Genomic DNA, 17,758 nt, shown 5'->3' with positions numbered 1-17,758 from the left:
CTTCTTTTAAATTTCAAATATTCTCTCATTAGCAGGCTATTTTTTATTCCATAGCTGCTTTATTGATTTTTCCCATATTTCTAAGCACATAATATTCATTCTCAATTATATCATTATCAGCTATTTCATATAATTTTGTGATTTAAAGATTCTCATTTTCAACTCCCAGTTATATTTTTTGATCATGGATTTAAATATATCAAACACCTCCGATATACTAAAATCTAAAACTTTAATACTATCAAAATACTAGTTCATGCAAAGTAACAAAGTCAACAGAATGAAACAGATGTATGTAAATACTCGTACTGCAAGGGCCACTTTAGCTGTCTTTTATAACTAAGGGCATAATGTTGTCACTAACAAATGTTAAGGCAATTGAATCTAACCATTTTAACAGTGCCCCCCCCCAAAAGAATGTATTGTTAGGAGAAAATGAAGACTATCTTTACTCATATTGTTCACCTCATAGAAAAGTCTTATCCCTCTAGAATGTCCAGCAGATATACCTTCCCTGTAACCACCATTCCCCCAACAACCCCTCAAATTTAACTACGCCATCTAGTATTCCTCTAGTTCTTTATAATATGTCCCCATTAGAACACTGGTCATCATCTACATTAGTTGCTTCCATGTCTGTCTCCCCTCCTAGATGATGAATGGGCAGTGTTTTATTCATCCTTGGGTCTTGGAGGTTTAGCCCACTGGCTTGTCTATAATGGGTGTACAATAAAGATGTGCAGGATGATTGAAGATTTGTTAGCTCTCCTGAACCAAATATATATATATAACCAAATATATATATAAAACCAAAATTTATATTGTTTTTATATTTATATGTATATTTTATGTATATATGACCATATATAAATATATATATTATATATAAATAATAGTATATATTTATAAACATATATAAATATATATGTATATACTATATATATATAAAAACAAATGTCGCAAAAACACTTGTGAAACCTCTGGATTAGAAAAAAACTTGAAAAAATAGGATTACAGGGGCGCCTGGGTGGCTCAGTTGGTTAAGTGACTGCCTTCGGCCCAAGTCATGATCCCAGGGTCCTGGGATTAAGCCCTGCGTGGGGTGGGGTGGGGGTGGGGGTGGGGGTTCCTTGCTCAGCAGGGAGCCTGCTTCGCTCTCTCCCTCTGCCTGCTACTCTGCCTGCTTGTGCTCTCTCTTTCTGTCAAATAAAAAAAAAAATTTTTTTTTTTTAAAGAGTATTACTAACCACTGCCACCTTTCCCCCAGAAGGCAAGGTAAATCTGATACGGAAAATAGACAAATACTGAATATCAATCTCTATTAAAATATTCTGTAAAAATTCCACCTTTAAACTGTATCTTTGTCAAATCAAAAATCAGTAATCAAGCCTTATGTAGAGCTAACTATGTAACTATAAAGCACACCCATAAGTAAATAAATAAGCAAGGTATTTGTAAAATGTTTAAAAGATTTATAACTTTCCACTTTTAAACCGTTCTTCTTTGTATTATTTTCTCAAATTATAGATCCAGTAACACACTTCAACATTACTGACCTAATATTTAAATTGACATCGTCCAATTCACTATCCTACTTTTTAAAAAAGTACAGCATGCTAATATATACTACAAATAGTGACCCATGGGGCTGACAGGGGTGCATTTCAAATGGGACACCAGGAAAAAACAGAAGTGTGTTCAGGGGAAGGGACTCTCAGTGATGACTGACTCAGAGCAGCTTATCCTCATATTTCAAATGTATGCCTGTCTTTTCAACAATAAACATTTACACAGCCTTGGATGATTGGAGCTTGCAGCTGACTATGTAAATAAACAAATACGAAAAAAAATTTTCCCCTAGGGCCCGGCTACAGATAATAAAAAGGGCTTGAAGGGGCTTCTGAAGCAAAGGAACTCAAACTAACATGTATGCTCAAGTCAGTTTGGGTTATGTTAATGTTAAGACTGTAAATGCAAATAGCCAGTTAATTAGTTAAATGGAAGGTAACATTTTCAGGGCCTTATTGGATCAATAACTAGTTCAGACAGTTGTATATCACAGAAAAGCATAGACACTGACCAGTTCCATTATCATAAAAAAATAATAAAGTTACTTCAAGAAGATATATTCATCATTCAAGTGTAATTTCCCCCCCCCTTCTTTCAAATATGGCTTCATTATGGAGATATGAATTAAGGTATTATTTTGATTTTGGTTTCTGGATAATGCAACGGTTACATACATATTTTGTGCTTTCTGAAATTTTCATTGAAATATAAAGGTTGTCATGCTAGGTCAACAAATATGAAAACAAGAAATAAGAAAATTTGATACTGAGATTGTGAGGCTAAATAAGTGTGGATTTTATAAACATTCTTCCTATATAATCTATAGATAACTGTAGATATTTATACATTTCATCTTTTATAGATAACTGCAGGTCTAATACTTAAATACTCATTTACTGCCAGTTTAGGACTGCAGAGGATTTTAAAAATACTTTTTTGAGACAAAGGACAACTTAAACAGATGAAAAGTTGATTAAAACTTAAAGGAAAGTTCATGAGCACCTGGGTGGCTCAGTGGGTTACGTGTCTGACTTTGGCTCAGGTCATGATCTCGGGGTCCTGGGATCGAGCCCCATGTTGGGCTCCATGGTCAGCAGAAAGCCTGCTTCTCCCTCCCTCTGCTCCTCCCCCCTCTGCTTGTCCCCTCTCTCCCTCACTCTCTCCCTCTCTCAAATAAATAAACAAAATATTTTTTTAAATAAATTTTAAAAAAACTTAAGGAAATTTCAGAAAAGAGAGAAAGGAAAGATGCAGAAATTAGTTTATCATGTGTTAGATGACTGGGCCAGGTGTTCTACACATTATAGGTATGCTCCCTACAACTCTATGATATAGGAGCTGTTAATATTCCAATTTTACAAATGAGGTAATCAGGAATCAGATTAATTCTTTTGCCTAACGTCACACAGTCAGTAAATGATAGAGCTAAGATATAAACTTTAGTCAGTCTTACTGCAATCTGTATGTTTTTTTCCAAATTGTTTTCCTGAATCATGTATTTATAAAAACTTACAGAGTTTGTATCATATAGTTACACAGATTCTCCACAAAATATAGGAAACACAAAGTGAGAAAAGCACGGGGCACCTACGCGGTTCAGTCAGTTAAACGTCTGCCTTCGGCTTAGGTCATGATCTCAGGGTCCTGGGATCAAGCTCCACATCGGGCTCCCTGCTCAGCAGGGAGTCTGCATTTCCCTCCCTAGATGCCCCTGCCTGCCCCCTGCTCCTTCTCTCTTTTCCTGATCTAAGAATCAGGAAAAAAAAAAAACCTTTCTCATCTACTTACAAAGCACTGATAGCCTAGAAAAATAAAATGGCAAGGGCTTAGGAACTTAAAACTACTGAGTGGTAGAAGAGTGGGATGGAAATTCAGGTTAGTCTCTATTATCTTTAGTATATGCTGTGAACTGAATGTCCCACTTCGCCCAAATTCATATGTTGAAACCCAACAACCAGTGTGATGGGTGTTCGGGGGTGGGCCCTCATGAATGGAACTAGTGCCTCAGAGAGCTCTCTAGCCCCGCTGCTATGTGAGAGCACTGTGAAAAGACAGAGAACCAGGAGCAGACTTTTACTGGACACCACATCTGCCAGCACCTTAATCTTGGACTTCCCAGCCTCCAGAACTACAAGAAATAAATTTCTGTGGTTTATAAGCCACCTAGCCTGTGATATCTGTTATAGCAGCCTGAACAGACTAAAAGTGTAACATTCAGCAATTAAATTGATACTGAATCCATTCTTAAATGTAACAGAGTAACAAACTTCTATCACTCTAAGAGTGTAACCAGAACCCAGATTTCTAAATATTAAATCCAAAGTATGCTTTTACTCTATGATCTCTACTAATATTTTAAATCACTATTTCATGGTTGTTTCAAGACACTTATGACCCACTTACATACAAATGGGACAAAAAAGGTATTATACTAGAAATAAATGTAAATGATAGAAGGATATTTGCCACATTCTCTCAAATTACTGATTACGTATAAATAGGACACATAAAAATATTTATGATAAAACTAGGAGACTACTTTTTAAAATTTACTCAATGACTAAACAGTGTTCAAATAAATGTATTTTTATTATTTATTTATTTATTATTTATTATAAATAAATGTATATTTTATTATTCAGGAAAAGAATTTACTTTGTGAAAAAGCCAAACCAGCCACAATTTCTTTGAAAACGTTTTATCAACTTCAAAACAGCCTTTAACTCTGTGGGGTACAGAACACACAATATTGATAAAGAGAGGCAACCTCAGAAGCTCAGATCAATATTAAGAAATTATAAATACCACCCAATATACTGCCAAGTGGCTTTTTATTTTTTTAATTCCTTTTTAAGGAAAGACAATAAAAAATATAAAGGGGGGAAATTCCCTTTATTTCTGCAACAAATGTTCTTTTAAAATATGAAATGTGTTATTTCTTAAAAGGAAAAAACAGGAAGCTAAAAAGAATGGGTAGTTCTTTAACTAATGTGTACTTCACATTTATTTGAGGTCTTCATAAATGTTTCAAGTCTCAAGTCATCCCACCATCCCAGTTGTAGGATTTACTAATTCAAAAGACATGCATAAGTATTTTGCAATCCTTTCTGTATCCACTACCTTTTTAAAAAATGCAACACCAAGGTTTCTAACTATTAACAATCTTTGTTTATTGGTGATGAGTTATAACAGAACAACCACTGGCTATTACTATTTTGAACTGTGTCTCCTGGAGTCAACATTTCATTTATAAACTATTACTTGAAAATTATCCAACTGTCAAAAGTCACAAGATAATACATTTTTCCTAATGGCACAGCTTGGGAAAATATACCCAGCAATGGTACCATGTGAAATTAAATTGTAGAAGCAATTAGGGTAGACTACATGATTTACTACCCCATATCAGAATCTAGAAAATCATAGTTAAGTAAACAAATTTATTTAAAAATGATCTACAATGACTTATTTTCTATCCTATGACATTTATACAACATACCAAGATGATGTCTGAAAATTAAGCAATATTCTGGGTTTCCCCGAGAATGCCAATAACTTGCCTGGGTCTTCTCTAACTAAACTATTTAAGCAATGTATTTTAACATGGATTTGTTACTACATAAACACTACCTAAATCACAAATGAGGCAATTCTAAATCTTTATATCCTAAATCAAAAATGAGGCAAAAATGAAGTTATTTTCTATTTTGGGAATCATAACATTATATGTGAAAAAAGCATTACACGGATTAAAAAACCATACAGACTTCTATGAACTTTTGTGGAAAGGTATAATTTGACCAATAAAGATATTTAGAAACATAGGGTAAAAAAGGGAAAGTTTAAAAATGTTCACCTTCAATTTATTTCATAGGTCACTGTTATACCATCTAATAAGATAATTAAAAACATGCAAGCAGCTGGTACTACAGCTAAACAGATTAATGTAATAGTCTGTAGTCATATGTGCTGGCAAGGGGCTCGCCTCTTTGGAGAGGAGAAGGTCAGCTGCCCTTGGGAAAGGAGGAGGGTGGTGGGGAGAGAATATTCCTTCTACCATGCGGCCTTGTGCTACAGTCACTAACTTAATCATCTACTGCAAACTGCTAATCGGCAAACCACTATTCTTCTTTCATACCCAGCAAGGGTCTCTCAGTTTTAATGTTTAAATAAGAAATACAGAAGGCTCATATAAACTGACGGAGAACACTGGTCTTTAAAAATCATAAGATCTACTGCATAATCCAATAATTATTTCTCAAGTCTTCTAAATTTTCCATTTTTAACACATCATCTGCAAATTAGTTGGGAGACATATAACTGAATTTTTTTTTTTTTTAAAGATTTTATTTATCTATTTGACAGACAGAGATCACAAGTAAGCAGAGAGGCAGGCAGAGAGAGAGAGGAGGAAGCAGGCTCCCTGCAGAGCAGAGAGCCCGATGTGGGGCTCGATCCCAGGACCCTGGGATCATGACCCAAGCCGATGGCAGAGGCTTTAACCCACTGAGCCACCCAGGCGCCCCCATATAACTGAATTTTAACAAGAACTTCTAAAACAAGATCTAATCTATTATCTAGGCACCATATAATATTCATACTGGTACCTTGGTTGTTAAATTCAGCTGCACTCCATTGGAATCAATGAAGCAAAACCACAAAAGACACAAATCCAAGTAAAACCTCCTGGCCTATGAAAAACAAATCTATGAACCTTAGGCATATAGTACTATCATGTTAGGATCTGATCGACTGTAAATTTCAGAATTTGTCAAAATTCCAAAAACCCATGCCCGAATTTATACAAAGAATAAAACATCTTCCTTATATCATTGCTATGTGTACAAATTTGCTTTTGTAGCAAATTTTGAAGGCAACTGGAATACTATATCAGATTGAGAGTTTCAAGCCTCAGGTTAAGTTTGTTCTTAGCTCCTTTCCTCCAAACAGACGAAAGATATTGTCCTGTAAGTCACACATTCTTTTTTACCTTCCTTTCAGTGTCTCTATATCAGGGCTCTGCAAAAAATTCTCAATACCAGGAGGTTACCAATGATGACGATGATGATGATGCCACAGACAAGAAGATAAACACAGCTACTATTTACTCAGCTTTTACCACATGACACTATCCCATCAACTCCTCCTTCTTATCCCCACTCTAATGGTGAGGAAACTGAGGCTAAGACTTGTCCAAGTTTCCCAAGTATTTGGAGCCAGGATCTGAACCATCTCACCATATATTTAGGCATTATTAACAAATGAAAAACAAAACAACAACAATCAGTGATTCTGCCCTCTTGAAAGTGACAATCCAAGACCACAATAAGACAAACACATAATGGGAAGAAGAGTACAGACTTAGGTGACCAATTCAAGACTGAATTCAATAGTTAATAAAAGCTCCACATACACTATAAAAGGGTACATGTATTGGAGGGTTAAATGAAGGCTAAGGCAACAAAGTTGCCAATTTATATGAAAGAATTAATTCCAGAAAGAATTAATAAACGCAATGGGTTTGCAACTGGATTTTCAAAAGGCTTTATCTTCTACGTTTGATCAGTCTTTACAAGAGCTGTGAGGAGGAAGCAGGTTAGACATTAGAATGTCTGTCTTACAAGAGGACAAACTAAGGCTAGTCATTATCCTGGGTAGAAGTATACAGAACTTGAATATGATGGTACTAGGCTGGCAGCTAGAACTATCTGACTGTGAAGAAAGGTCAGGATTTCTGAAACAGTTTAAATAAGACAAAGGTAGAACTCGTAGGCTAAAGGAGCTTTGAGGGTTAACAGTCACAGTTTTCTAATAATTTATGTAAAGTTTAAAATAGCAATGATAGCAATAGAAAAATAATTTTCATTTTCAAAAGGGAATTTTACTGACAATTCTGTTGCATTTTAGAGTGATCACGCAACAATTCCTAGGTTTTATCAGTTAACCTTAATATGAAAATATACCCCAGAGCTATGCTTCTATGAATTCTGCATTTAACCCAAGTGTCAAATTCACAAGTAAGCTCATTATATTGTAAGAGCTATTGCCTGCTGAGTAGAAAAATATTCATTTCACACCTTAAATACTATAATACTATTTAATAACAGCACTGGCCTGCCAACTATGAAAAGCTCGTTTTTATATATTGTACTACCTGAGCTTTTTATCTTGCCTTTTTAATTACAACAATAAATTAATATCCTAACATTACAACACTGACAGGCATTGATTAAAATTATATTAGTTAACAACATTAGTATTTATTGTGCAAAGTTGCATTAGGAGTTCATTTTCAAAGTACAATTATCATCCAATAATACTAAAACATTTTAATCTTCAAACTATTCAAGAATAAAATAAACTACAAGATAATACTGTGCCTTCACATTAACACATTTCTCTTAACTTTATATTATGTCCATTATTTACTATAATTAGCTAAACTACAAATGTAACTATAAAATTTAACTCACCAACAAAACATATACAGATATGGATTTTCCTTCCTTTGAAATACATTCCTATTTTCCTTTTGTCTTAGCTATTTTTATTGTATTTATATCTAGCAATGATACTAACAACATAGATTTCACATATATTATCATATTAACATTCCTCACTTACATGCCAAATCATGAATGTTTAACTATCTTTTATATTCACTTCAGCACTAAAAGAAGGATTTGAAGAATTCCAACATTTATAAGGTAGGATGAGTACACTGAAAATATAATGACAACATATGAGCTTCACTGCTGTGATAATACCCTTCTAGAACACCATGGGAACATAAGCCTTTTGTAGTATCTGTGACACTTGAACGACTGATTATTTATACAGACCCCAACTGATATAAAATAAAGATGTCAAGTGTTTCAATTACCATCTCATTTCTGGAATTCATGAACAAATTGTAAAAAACTTTCCCATTTACCACATTCTTATTAAGTGCTTCCTTCCTGTGTACAAGGCCCAATTCTAGATATTAAAAGCTTGCCTGGAATATGAAAAGACAAATGACACAGTTCCAATTAGGGACATACAATATGTTTTTAAATAAAAATATAAAGATTCCAATCATAAACTCCGTATTTAGTACATAAAAGAAGGAGTTACAGCTTAACATTCAAGTGAGTTTCCAAGTGTACAGTGGTGTGTATTGTATTGTCACTGCAAAAGAGTCAGAACTAATTAGCCATCAGGACAGTGTACTCGAAGTATTTCTTTAAGAATCTGCACTGCTATCTACAATGCCTAAATGTATTATTATTGAATCTGAACCTTTCTTCCTTAAAACAAAACAAACTAGTTTTTATATTACTCTGGTTAAGTATATGAATATTCAAATATTACTGGAAATAATATAATCTTACTTCTTCCTAGGTTTCCCTGTTATGAAGTTACAAAATCCATAAACATTTACTGAAGGAAATTAAGTTATAAGGAGAATATTACCAAAATACCAGAGAAGATACATGTTTTCTTAACCAGCATATCCTTTAAAAAAAAAATCACTAACTGCGATGTAACTGCCCCATTTGCTGAAGAACCAAATGGGATATAAACAAACAGGACTTGATGTAACCACGGGTTACATTTCATATTCTTAGACACTCATAAAGAATATATTCTGTTTTAACCGGAAACTTAAACAAATGGAAGCCTTTAGTAAGGTAACAGATATACTGCAAAAACAACATAAAAAATGGATTATAATGGAGCTTAATACTACATGTGCATTCATACTAATTATATACTAACAACTGATGTTTACAATAAGGCCATTTACTTTAGAACCAAAAAGGTTACACTGTTCATTACAGTCTGCAGAACAATCACATATCACAATATTCTTTACATTTGACTTATTTTTAAAGGACAGGTAACACTTCCTTACTACTCTAAGACTGGAATCCTGTAACATCTTGTATATTGTCTTATAATAATATGTATCTATGTATTCATCACCTACCTATAGGAATTAAAAGTCCCATCAGAATCTAAAGTAGAACTTCTTCTTCCATTTTTATTTGAATCTCCTGGAAAAAAAATTTAAAAACACTGAAATAATGAAGATTATGAAACTGAATATTTTAGTTGAAAAGCTGCTGTGTGACAGCTCTATGCAGTATATTGGGTCCAAAAGCATTATCCCTTTACCCCTAACCCCCAAATATCTCTTGTAATCAGAGGTCCTTATGCAAAAAATTCATTTCGATGCTAAAATATAAATACCACCATTCCTAAATTGGATAGAAATACTATCAAAATAACTGCTAACAGAACAAATGAAGCACAGTACATTTTTTAATGAATCATAATCAACACCAAAATTTATCAACCATTTAATCATGCATTAGTGTTTATAAACAAAGAGCAACTCTTTGTTAGTGACCAAGTCACCTGTCCTGACCATTGCTAAAGCCAAAAGAGAGCAACAGACAGGAAACCTGGGATATTTCCCAGTCCCCAGCTCTCCATGGCCAAGGAACTGGTAAGCAGAGGTAAAAGAGAAAGCAGGCTTCGGAGGTGGTGAATGCATTCCAACAAACTTTTCATACACCTTAATATTGTCCCTAAAACTTTATGTTTTAACTGTGGGCAAGAGTTCAGCAACTTTAAAAATGGAAAAACAACACTGAAAGTTATTTCAGCATCATATGGTAACATCAAACATTTAGAAAAAAAAAAAATCTCACTCAAGAAACTGTTATATTCATAGTATCAAACTTAGAACAAATTCATACCTATTAGTTTAAAGATTATAGAATAAAAATAAATGTGCTAAAGAAGTTTAAAATATGCTTACCAATGTCACAGTATAAAATATATATGCTTATTGATAGAAATTTAATTTTAGTAGTTTACATTTTAAAATATATACTTCAAAGTACAGTTTTTATGAAACCATAGTATACTACTATTAAATAGACCATTTATTCTTAGAAAAAATTAAAAAGACTAGATTCTGATTACATTTTATACTTCTAATTCTTGTAATGTAACTATCAAACATCAGGTTATATTCATTTTTATGATATTTAAAGCTTAATAATTTAATAATTTATCCATTTTAATTTATACTTTTAATCCACTTTGAACAATCTAAGGTGCCACTGGAGATCATCACAGTGGTCCTGGTTAAGTCAAATAGTAATTACAGAGCTTTCACTTTAAAGATGAGATTATTTTTAATTATTGAGTACAGTACTTAAGGTACCATACTTATATAATTATGGTACTCATTAAATGGTTATTGAAAGCTGAAATGTAATTTTAATGACAGCTACCTATTTTTCTTTGCACATTTTATAGTTGACAGATTAGTCAAGAATGTCGGTTCTTTTCAAAATCTTTACAGCTGTGGCAAAGTGTTTAGGAGGACAAGAACTGGACTGAGTCCACTTATTTTTTTAATTTTTTATTTCTGTGTTCCAAAATTCATTGTTTATGCACCACACCCAGTGTTCCATGCTATTCTTTTTTCAAAATGCACTTCAGGTTTTTTTTTTTTTTCCATTAAACAAAAATCCTAAAATGGATTACAGCATTCAAAACTATTGCCAAATTTTATAGAAGAAAATTATCCAAAACCACTTAAATGTTTAAGATCAATTTAGCTGGGCATATTTTGTTAGTTCTTTGAAAACATGGATACTATAAGATCACTCATAGAACATACTTTATTTTCTTAAAAATTGAATGGTATTATAATAAATAAACTAAAAGGATTTTTAAAGAAAATTACTCTGTTTCTTACTAAACGAAAATTTCTTACAACACATGTTATTTAACAGCTTGCAGACATTTCCTGTGAAACATTCTATAATCAGCATAAAATAAGTAACTATATCATACATTTAAAATATGAGACTTCTTTCTCTTTAAAACTAAAGATTATAATTACTTAAATACAGAAGATCTCACCAATAGAATATATTTCTTCCCTTCTGCTGATATTTACCAGATCAAATATAAAATCCTTCAAATAATTAAGGGACTTTCAGCTTTTTAAACTAGGTTTTGCCATCATAATATATTACAAAGGTTTTCTTCATATTATACATGTTTCAAAATGAGCATATCACATTAAATGTAACCTTCGAAGGATGGGAATAAGGAAAAAAAGCAGTTTTTCTTTTTCAAAAACATACCAAATAAGGAGTACAATTATTTTTCTGAATAGTATTAGAGAACAGATTTCAGAGTTTGCTATATGGGGAAAAGGCAGTAAAGTTTTGAAGCGGGAAAAACTGCTTTGCTCCTTCAAACCTCTAGTTGAAATTAATTACAGCAAATGTTTATGAAAACATCTGTTCCTAACAGTTATAAATTCTTAATTTTAGTATGGACGATTCCAGATTCTTATTTTGGAAGGAAACTGTCTGACAATTGAAAGATTTACAAAAGAACAGGCAGAATTTGTAATTCTGGAAAACTGTATATACAGTGTGTATATCCTGCAGAGATTTTCATTTGTGTCAAACATTTGGAGGGGCTTGAAACTGGTAACTAGCAGAAATCAAAGACAAACAGAGAGGTTCCTCTTTGACTTAAGGTGTTATACAATAAAAACATATTTGTAATAGAAGGAAACATAAACCAAGAATTATAAATAAATGCTACTTTACTATGAACCTAATTTGGAGCAAGTATAATAAACTAAGTATTAATTTTATCAGGGATTTTAGTAAGTCTAATGCCAATACAATCATGGAAAGATATCCCCAAAAGTAACAACAGAGGGTGCAAGAGTGTTTAATATGATGTTTCTAGTTGCTGTTCTGATTCTTGTACTAAGTTGCCAAAACTGTAACAAGGATGTAACGGTTGCTTTCAGATCTCTTTCCCTTCTTCTCTCTCTCTCTCTCATATACACACATACAAATACACACACAAGCATAGGTACATTATTACAGTAATCTTGCACAAAGATCTTTAAATGATCAGACAGCACAAATACTTAAAAAGTGCTTTAGGATAACAGATCACCTTTCAGTTGCTTGAAAAGTAACTTAATTTTTAAAATGCAATTGTGATTTTAAAAGTATTTCAATATTTAATGTAAATTAACCAATAAGATAATCTAGATATACTTACTGAGGAAACTCTAATAAATACATAAATCACATACATATTATGTATGTTGCTATGTGTACGTATATTGTGCAACATATATTCACAGGGATACTTCATCAATTATTTGTGACAATTACAATGTGAAATTTACATAACAGACTAATTTCTCATTGGTAAATAACTTTAAAATGAATTCCTAGCACTCACAATTAAAATAAGTTGACTGATTTGAAAAAAATACCTCTGTAGCCGAAGTATTTTAAATGAGGATAGACAGAGCATATATTTTCCATTAGTAATTTCTAACATATATATCTAACTTATTAAGCAAATAATGTGTATAATGGTGACTTAGATTTCAAAACAAGATAAATTCCAGATTCTTTTTTAACTTTTACTGAAGTCGTGTTTAGCAAAGGGCATTTATAATATCTATGCACTGTCAAAAATCATGCTAAATGTAAATTTACAAAAGACTTCGATAGTGCTTTTTATGTACAAACATCTCTTTCATGAAGGTAGAACCAGATATTTTAAACTACTTCATTTTTTCTTTAAGATTTTATTTATTTATTTGACTGAGAGAGATCACAAGCAGGCAGAGAGGCAGGCAGAGAGAGAGAGGAGGAAGCAGGCTCCCTGCAGAGCAGACAGCCTGATGCAGGGCTCGATCCCAGGACCCTGGGACCATTACCTGAGCCAAAGGCAGAGGCTTTAACTCACTGAGCCACCCAGGCACCCCTAAACTACTTTAGATTAAAAACTATCAGAATAATACTATAAACAAACACATATACCCAACTGGGCCCTCAGTTTACATCTCAACAACATTAAGTTTTAGAAGATCACATCATACTAGGTATGAATTCTAAAAAGTATTACATAATTTAAAATATAAGGTTTATCTCTATAAATTGTTACAGAAATGCCATCAAGTGTGTGCAATGAATATTTAATAGTAAGAGTGGAAAAAAGATTTGCTTTAAACTAAGTTGAAAACAAACCTATGGACAGCTACATTTAGTTGTGATAGGTTAATATGCCATAAACAGTGTAGAGACCTGAAACCTTTTAAGTGAACATTACTACTGAAATGTTTTTTATTAGATTTAAATCCCATTCAAAGAAAATGCTTAAAAAATCAATAAATTAAGTATATTCCAGTGCTGACATAGTAAGGCAAAGTATAATGACTCAGCATTGTCCATGAAGACAGTAGACACTAAGGACATTATCTCAACAGAGAGACAACAGTCTCTCTATACTAATTTATGTATGCTAAATATCCCCAGTGCTCAAGTAAACACAAAAAATTTGTCTATTTAATAATATTCCGTTTTCTCTATTATTATTATCTACATTCTAATGATTTAATGGCCACATTTAATTCTTGACATAATATTTAGAAGTTACTACTTTATTTTTTATCTCCAAAAATGTTTAGTAGCATGATCAAAAACATTTTTTGAATAACAACAGAATTTCTAAACATGAAAGAGTATAAGTGGCTCTACCTTATAACCAAATATATACAAGTGAATGGACAGCTGTATTGCCAGTCTTCCTTTCATCAAAAACAATACATATTTATTGGTTCCATGTGAAGCTGTGACCATTGCTTTGACTTGGAATGAGTCCTTACTGCAATTAAGTATAAAAAATATCTTCCATAATTAGAATGTGACTTGTATTACTGAGTAAAGAGTCGATAAAAATCCTCAAAAGGTTGGGTTTTTGTTTTTTAAAAACATTCCTTTTATACACTACAAAGAAATAATTAATAGTTTGGCTATTTAAATCACTACATGATATAGCAATGGTAGTCCCCAAAGGTCCTCCCTTCACATAATCACAAACACAGACCCTCTTCTGGAGTGTACATTTTTGGGGTAGGCTCTGAAGACTTGAGCCTCCAAGTATTTATACTGGTTTAAAAACAGTAGTAGTAGTCATTACACATGTCGCCTTCACACAGGTATGGCAGTCTGGTGAAAGCTCTGGTAACAAAACCAGCTTTTCTAAAAACTTCAAGCAAGCTATTGACTTGTTCTTCCCAATTTTATCTCTTGGTTTCTAAAATTTCTGAAGGTTCCTCCCACTTGCCACCTATGTTTTCCACATAGGGATGAAAGGGTAAAACCAGAACAAGGATGACCCTGTCTCTCATTGCCTCCAAGACATTTCTGGTATCTTTCAACACAGTCAGGGGCTGTCCAGCACATTTAAGCAACTTATATCATAGTGGAACCCTGTATTCTGCTATTCATTTATACCAAGAACTTTGTATTTCTTCTTCTGAAGCTGCCATATCATAGTTTCAGAGAACTCAGTATCATGTATTTCTTCAAAATGAGGGTTCATGATTTTTCTGACTTCATCTCCAGCACCTAAATCTATAGGCTTTCCAATCTGGATTAATAATGCAGTCTCTGAAACTGACTGGTGAAAATGCAAACATTGAGCCTCCTCCTAGCAACCCAGCGATAGATATTCTAGACATAAACAGCCTAAAAACAGATGACCCTAGAGTGACATAACTGGACAAATAGTCTGATTTCTCAATGCTGTTAAGAACATCTGTGTTCCCTGATTAAGGTAACTCTAAACAAAGAGAGCCTGGAGTGATTCACGTTTCTCTGTTGCACACCTACTACTTACTGGTGGTTCTCCTTCCTACTGGCCTCAGCCCTGCCAGCCTGTCAGGGCCACTTCTCATGCTCACATACATGGAGTGGAGAGGCAGCCTCCACAGCATCCACATCCTCCACGCAAGGCAAACAGATGCCAGGCTCAGGCCCAGCCTGCCCACAGTTTCACCAAGGGCCATGGCCACTTACTTGGCTCACCGCCAGTGTTGGGATGAGGAGGAAGAGGTACCACTGCTCAGATTAGAGCTACTACACCCAACTTGTCCATCCAGCCCCTTCAGGGCCAAGACAGGGGGTCAAAATTATTATTTTAAATGATATAAAGTCAGATGTAAAAAACAAATACATAGAAACTTTTAAATAAATAATATTTCAAATGGATAATTTTAAGAAGATAGTATTTTTGTTATTCCTATTAAATCATTAATAGAATAATTTTCAAGAAGAAAGCAGAGTGACATCAGTGGAGTGGCAAACTATACAACTCCAAACTCTCATCCTCCCAAAGAAACACTAAAAACAAGCAATAACCGTCAGAACCAACTTTGCAGTGATTCTGGAAGACAATCCAAGATTTAAAAAAACCAAATGAACAATGAATGAAGAAAGAGACTTCTTGAAGGCTTTGTGGTATTGTTACTTGCCATTACCCTACTCCCACCTTGGTACACTGCAGTCTTTTTTTTTTTTTTTTTAATTTTATTTATTTATTTGACAGAGAGAGATCACAAGTAGGCAGAGAGGCAGGCAGAGAGAGAGGAAGGAAAGCAGGCTCCCTGCTGAGCAGAGAGCCCGATGCGGGGCTCGATCCCAAGACCCTGGGATCATGACCTGAGCTGAAGGCAGAGGCTTTCACCCACTGAGCCACCCAGGCGCCCTGGTACACAGCAGTCTTGAAGAGGGATGGAGTTTCCAGTGTGGGAGACCAGTACTTGGTTCTGGAGGGAGCAAAGTAGACCACATTTGCAAAATATTATGTAACTCTATTCTAACTTACTTAGGAGCTACCTGAAGGACTAACAGAGAACATTCATCTCTCTTTTGTCTAATTCAAAAAGAGTGATAGGCATTGCTCTTGAACACACTGCAAGCTAAATTAAGAACAGGCAGATGCATAGGGCAAAGTTTACAACTAAAACATTAAAAAGACTACCTAATACCTGGGAGCAAGAGTTGGTGAGAGTTTCCTTGGGAAATTAAGACTTTCAAAAGGAACCATGTATATCGGAAAATGTACATGCCCAGTGCAAGCAGAAGATCAAAACCTTCCACCTGAAGCTGATCACTAAGATGAATGCAAGCGTGGCTAAATGATGAAGGACTGCTGCGGCACAGAACCAATCTGTAAACAGAAGAAGTTTTAGTTTTTTTGTTTGGTTCTTGTTCTTTTTTTTAGCTCCTGACTTTCAAAGAAATACCTGTTAAAACCCTAGCTGAACATAATATCTAAGAAATAAAGAATTCAGTAACTTCATATGCCAAAGAATAAATCTTGGCAGAAATTAAAAAAAAAGACTGGGAAATTAGGGGCTAAAATGTTTAAGAATACAGAAAATTAGCAAATATTAGAGGCAACTAAATTTCAAGAGTTACCAAATTATAATATTCAAATTATCAGTTGTCAACAATAAAAAAGAAAATCACAAAGCACATAATAAAAAACAGGAAGCAAGGCTCATTAAAAAATAAATTGATAAAAACTACCCTTGAGAAATCTAGAAATTGAGTTTATCTACAAAGATTTTGACATAACTATCTTAAGGAAGCTTAAAAAGCAAGAAGAAAACATGGAAAAAGAAAGGAAATTTTATAAATAAATGGATAAACAAAATGAGATTATCAATAAAGAGGTGAAAATTATAAAAGGAACAATTTGGGGGACTGAAAAATACAATACCTGAAATGAAAAATTCACTAAAGTGGTTCAACAACAGGTGTGAGCTGGCAGAAGAAAGAAAGAGCAAATAAAGATAGGACAATTAAAATTATGGAGCCCAAGAAGCAAAAGGGAAAACAATGAAGAAAAGTGATCAAAACCTAAAGGACCTGTGACAAAAATCAAGCAAATTAACATGCATTGTGAGAGCCTGAGAAGTGAAAGAGAAAGAGGCAGAAAGTGTATTTGAAGAAATAATGGTCAAAAACTTCCCAAATTTGATGAAAGACAAAAATCTACAAACCAATAAGCTCAAAGAACTCTTGATATAATTAACACATAAACTCACATAAAGATACACAATAAGCAAACTGTTGAACGACAAGGAAAAAATCTTCAAAGAAGCAACAGAAAATATGGCTCATCACAGATTTCTCACTATGATTAATAGATGATGTCTTATCACAAAACATACAGGCCAAATGACACTGGGATGATATATATTTAAAATACTTAAAGAAAAAGATGGTCAACCAAATATTTTGTATCTGGCCAAACAGATAGTGGGGTGTCTGGGTGGCTCAAT

The 17,758-nt window shown here is 33.6% G+C and overlaps 1 protein-coding gene and 1 pseudogene across 2 annotated transcripts in view; both read right to left on the bottom strand.

The window, feature by feature from the left end:
- The window catches only part of LOC111154984 (TBC1 domain family member 5), a 544,655-nt gene that overhangs the window by 248,472 nt on the left and 278,425 nt on the right, over positions 1–17,758 (bottom strand). For both annotated transcript variants that reach the window (XM_022514953.1, XM_022514954.1), the window contains exon 4: positions 9,542–9,608. In XM_022514953.1, coding sequence (XP_022370661.1) covers positions 9,542–9,608 — 67 coding nt within the window. The remainder of the gene's footprint in view (positions 1–9,541; positions 9,609–17,758) is intronic.
- LOC111154947 lies at positions 14,579–15,475 on the bottom strand (annotated as a pseudogene).

The sequence above is a fragment of the Enhydra lutris genome, unplaced genomic scaffold (genome assembly GCF_002288905.1).
Source record: "Enhydra lutris kenyoni isolate GAN:26980312 unplaced genomic scaffold, ASM228890v2 scaffoldscaffold39, whole genome shotgun sequence".
In the NCBI taxonomy this organism is placed as follows: domain Eukaryota; kingdom Metazoa; phylum Chordata; class Mammalia; order Carnivora; family Mustelidae; genus Enhydra; species Enhydra lutris.
Note: the sequence above shows the minus strand (reverse complement) of the source record. Positions and strands in the feature narration are given on the sequence as shown.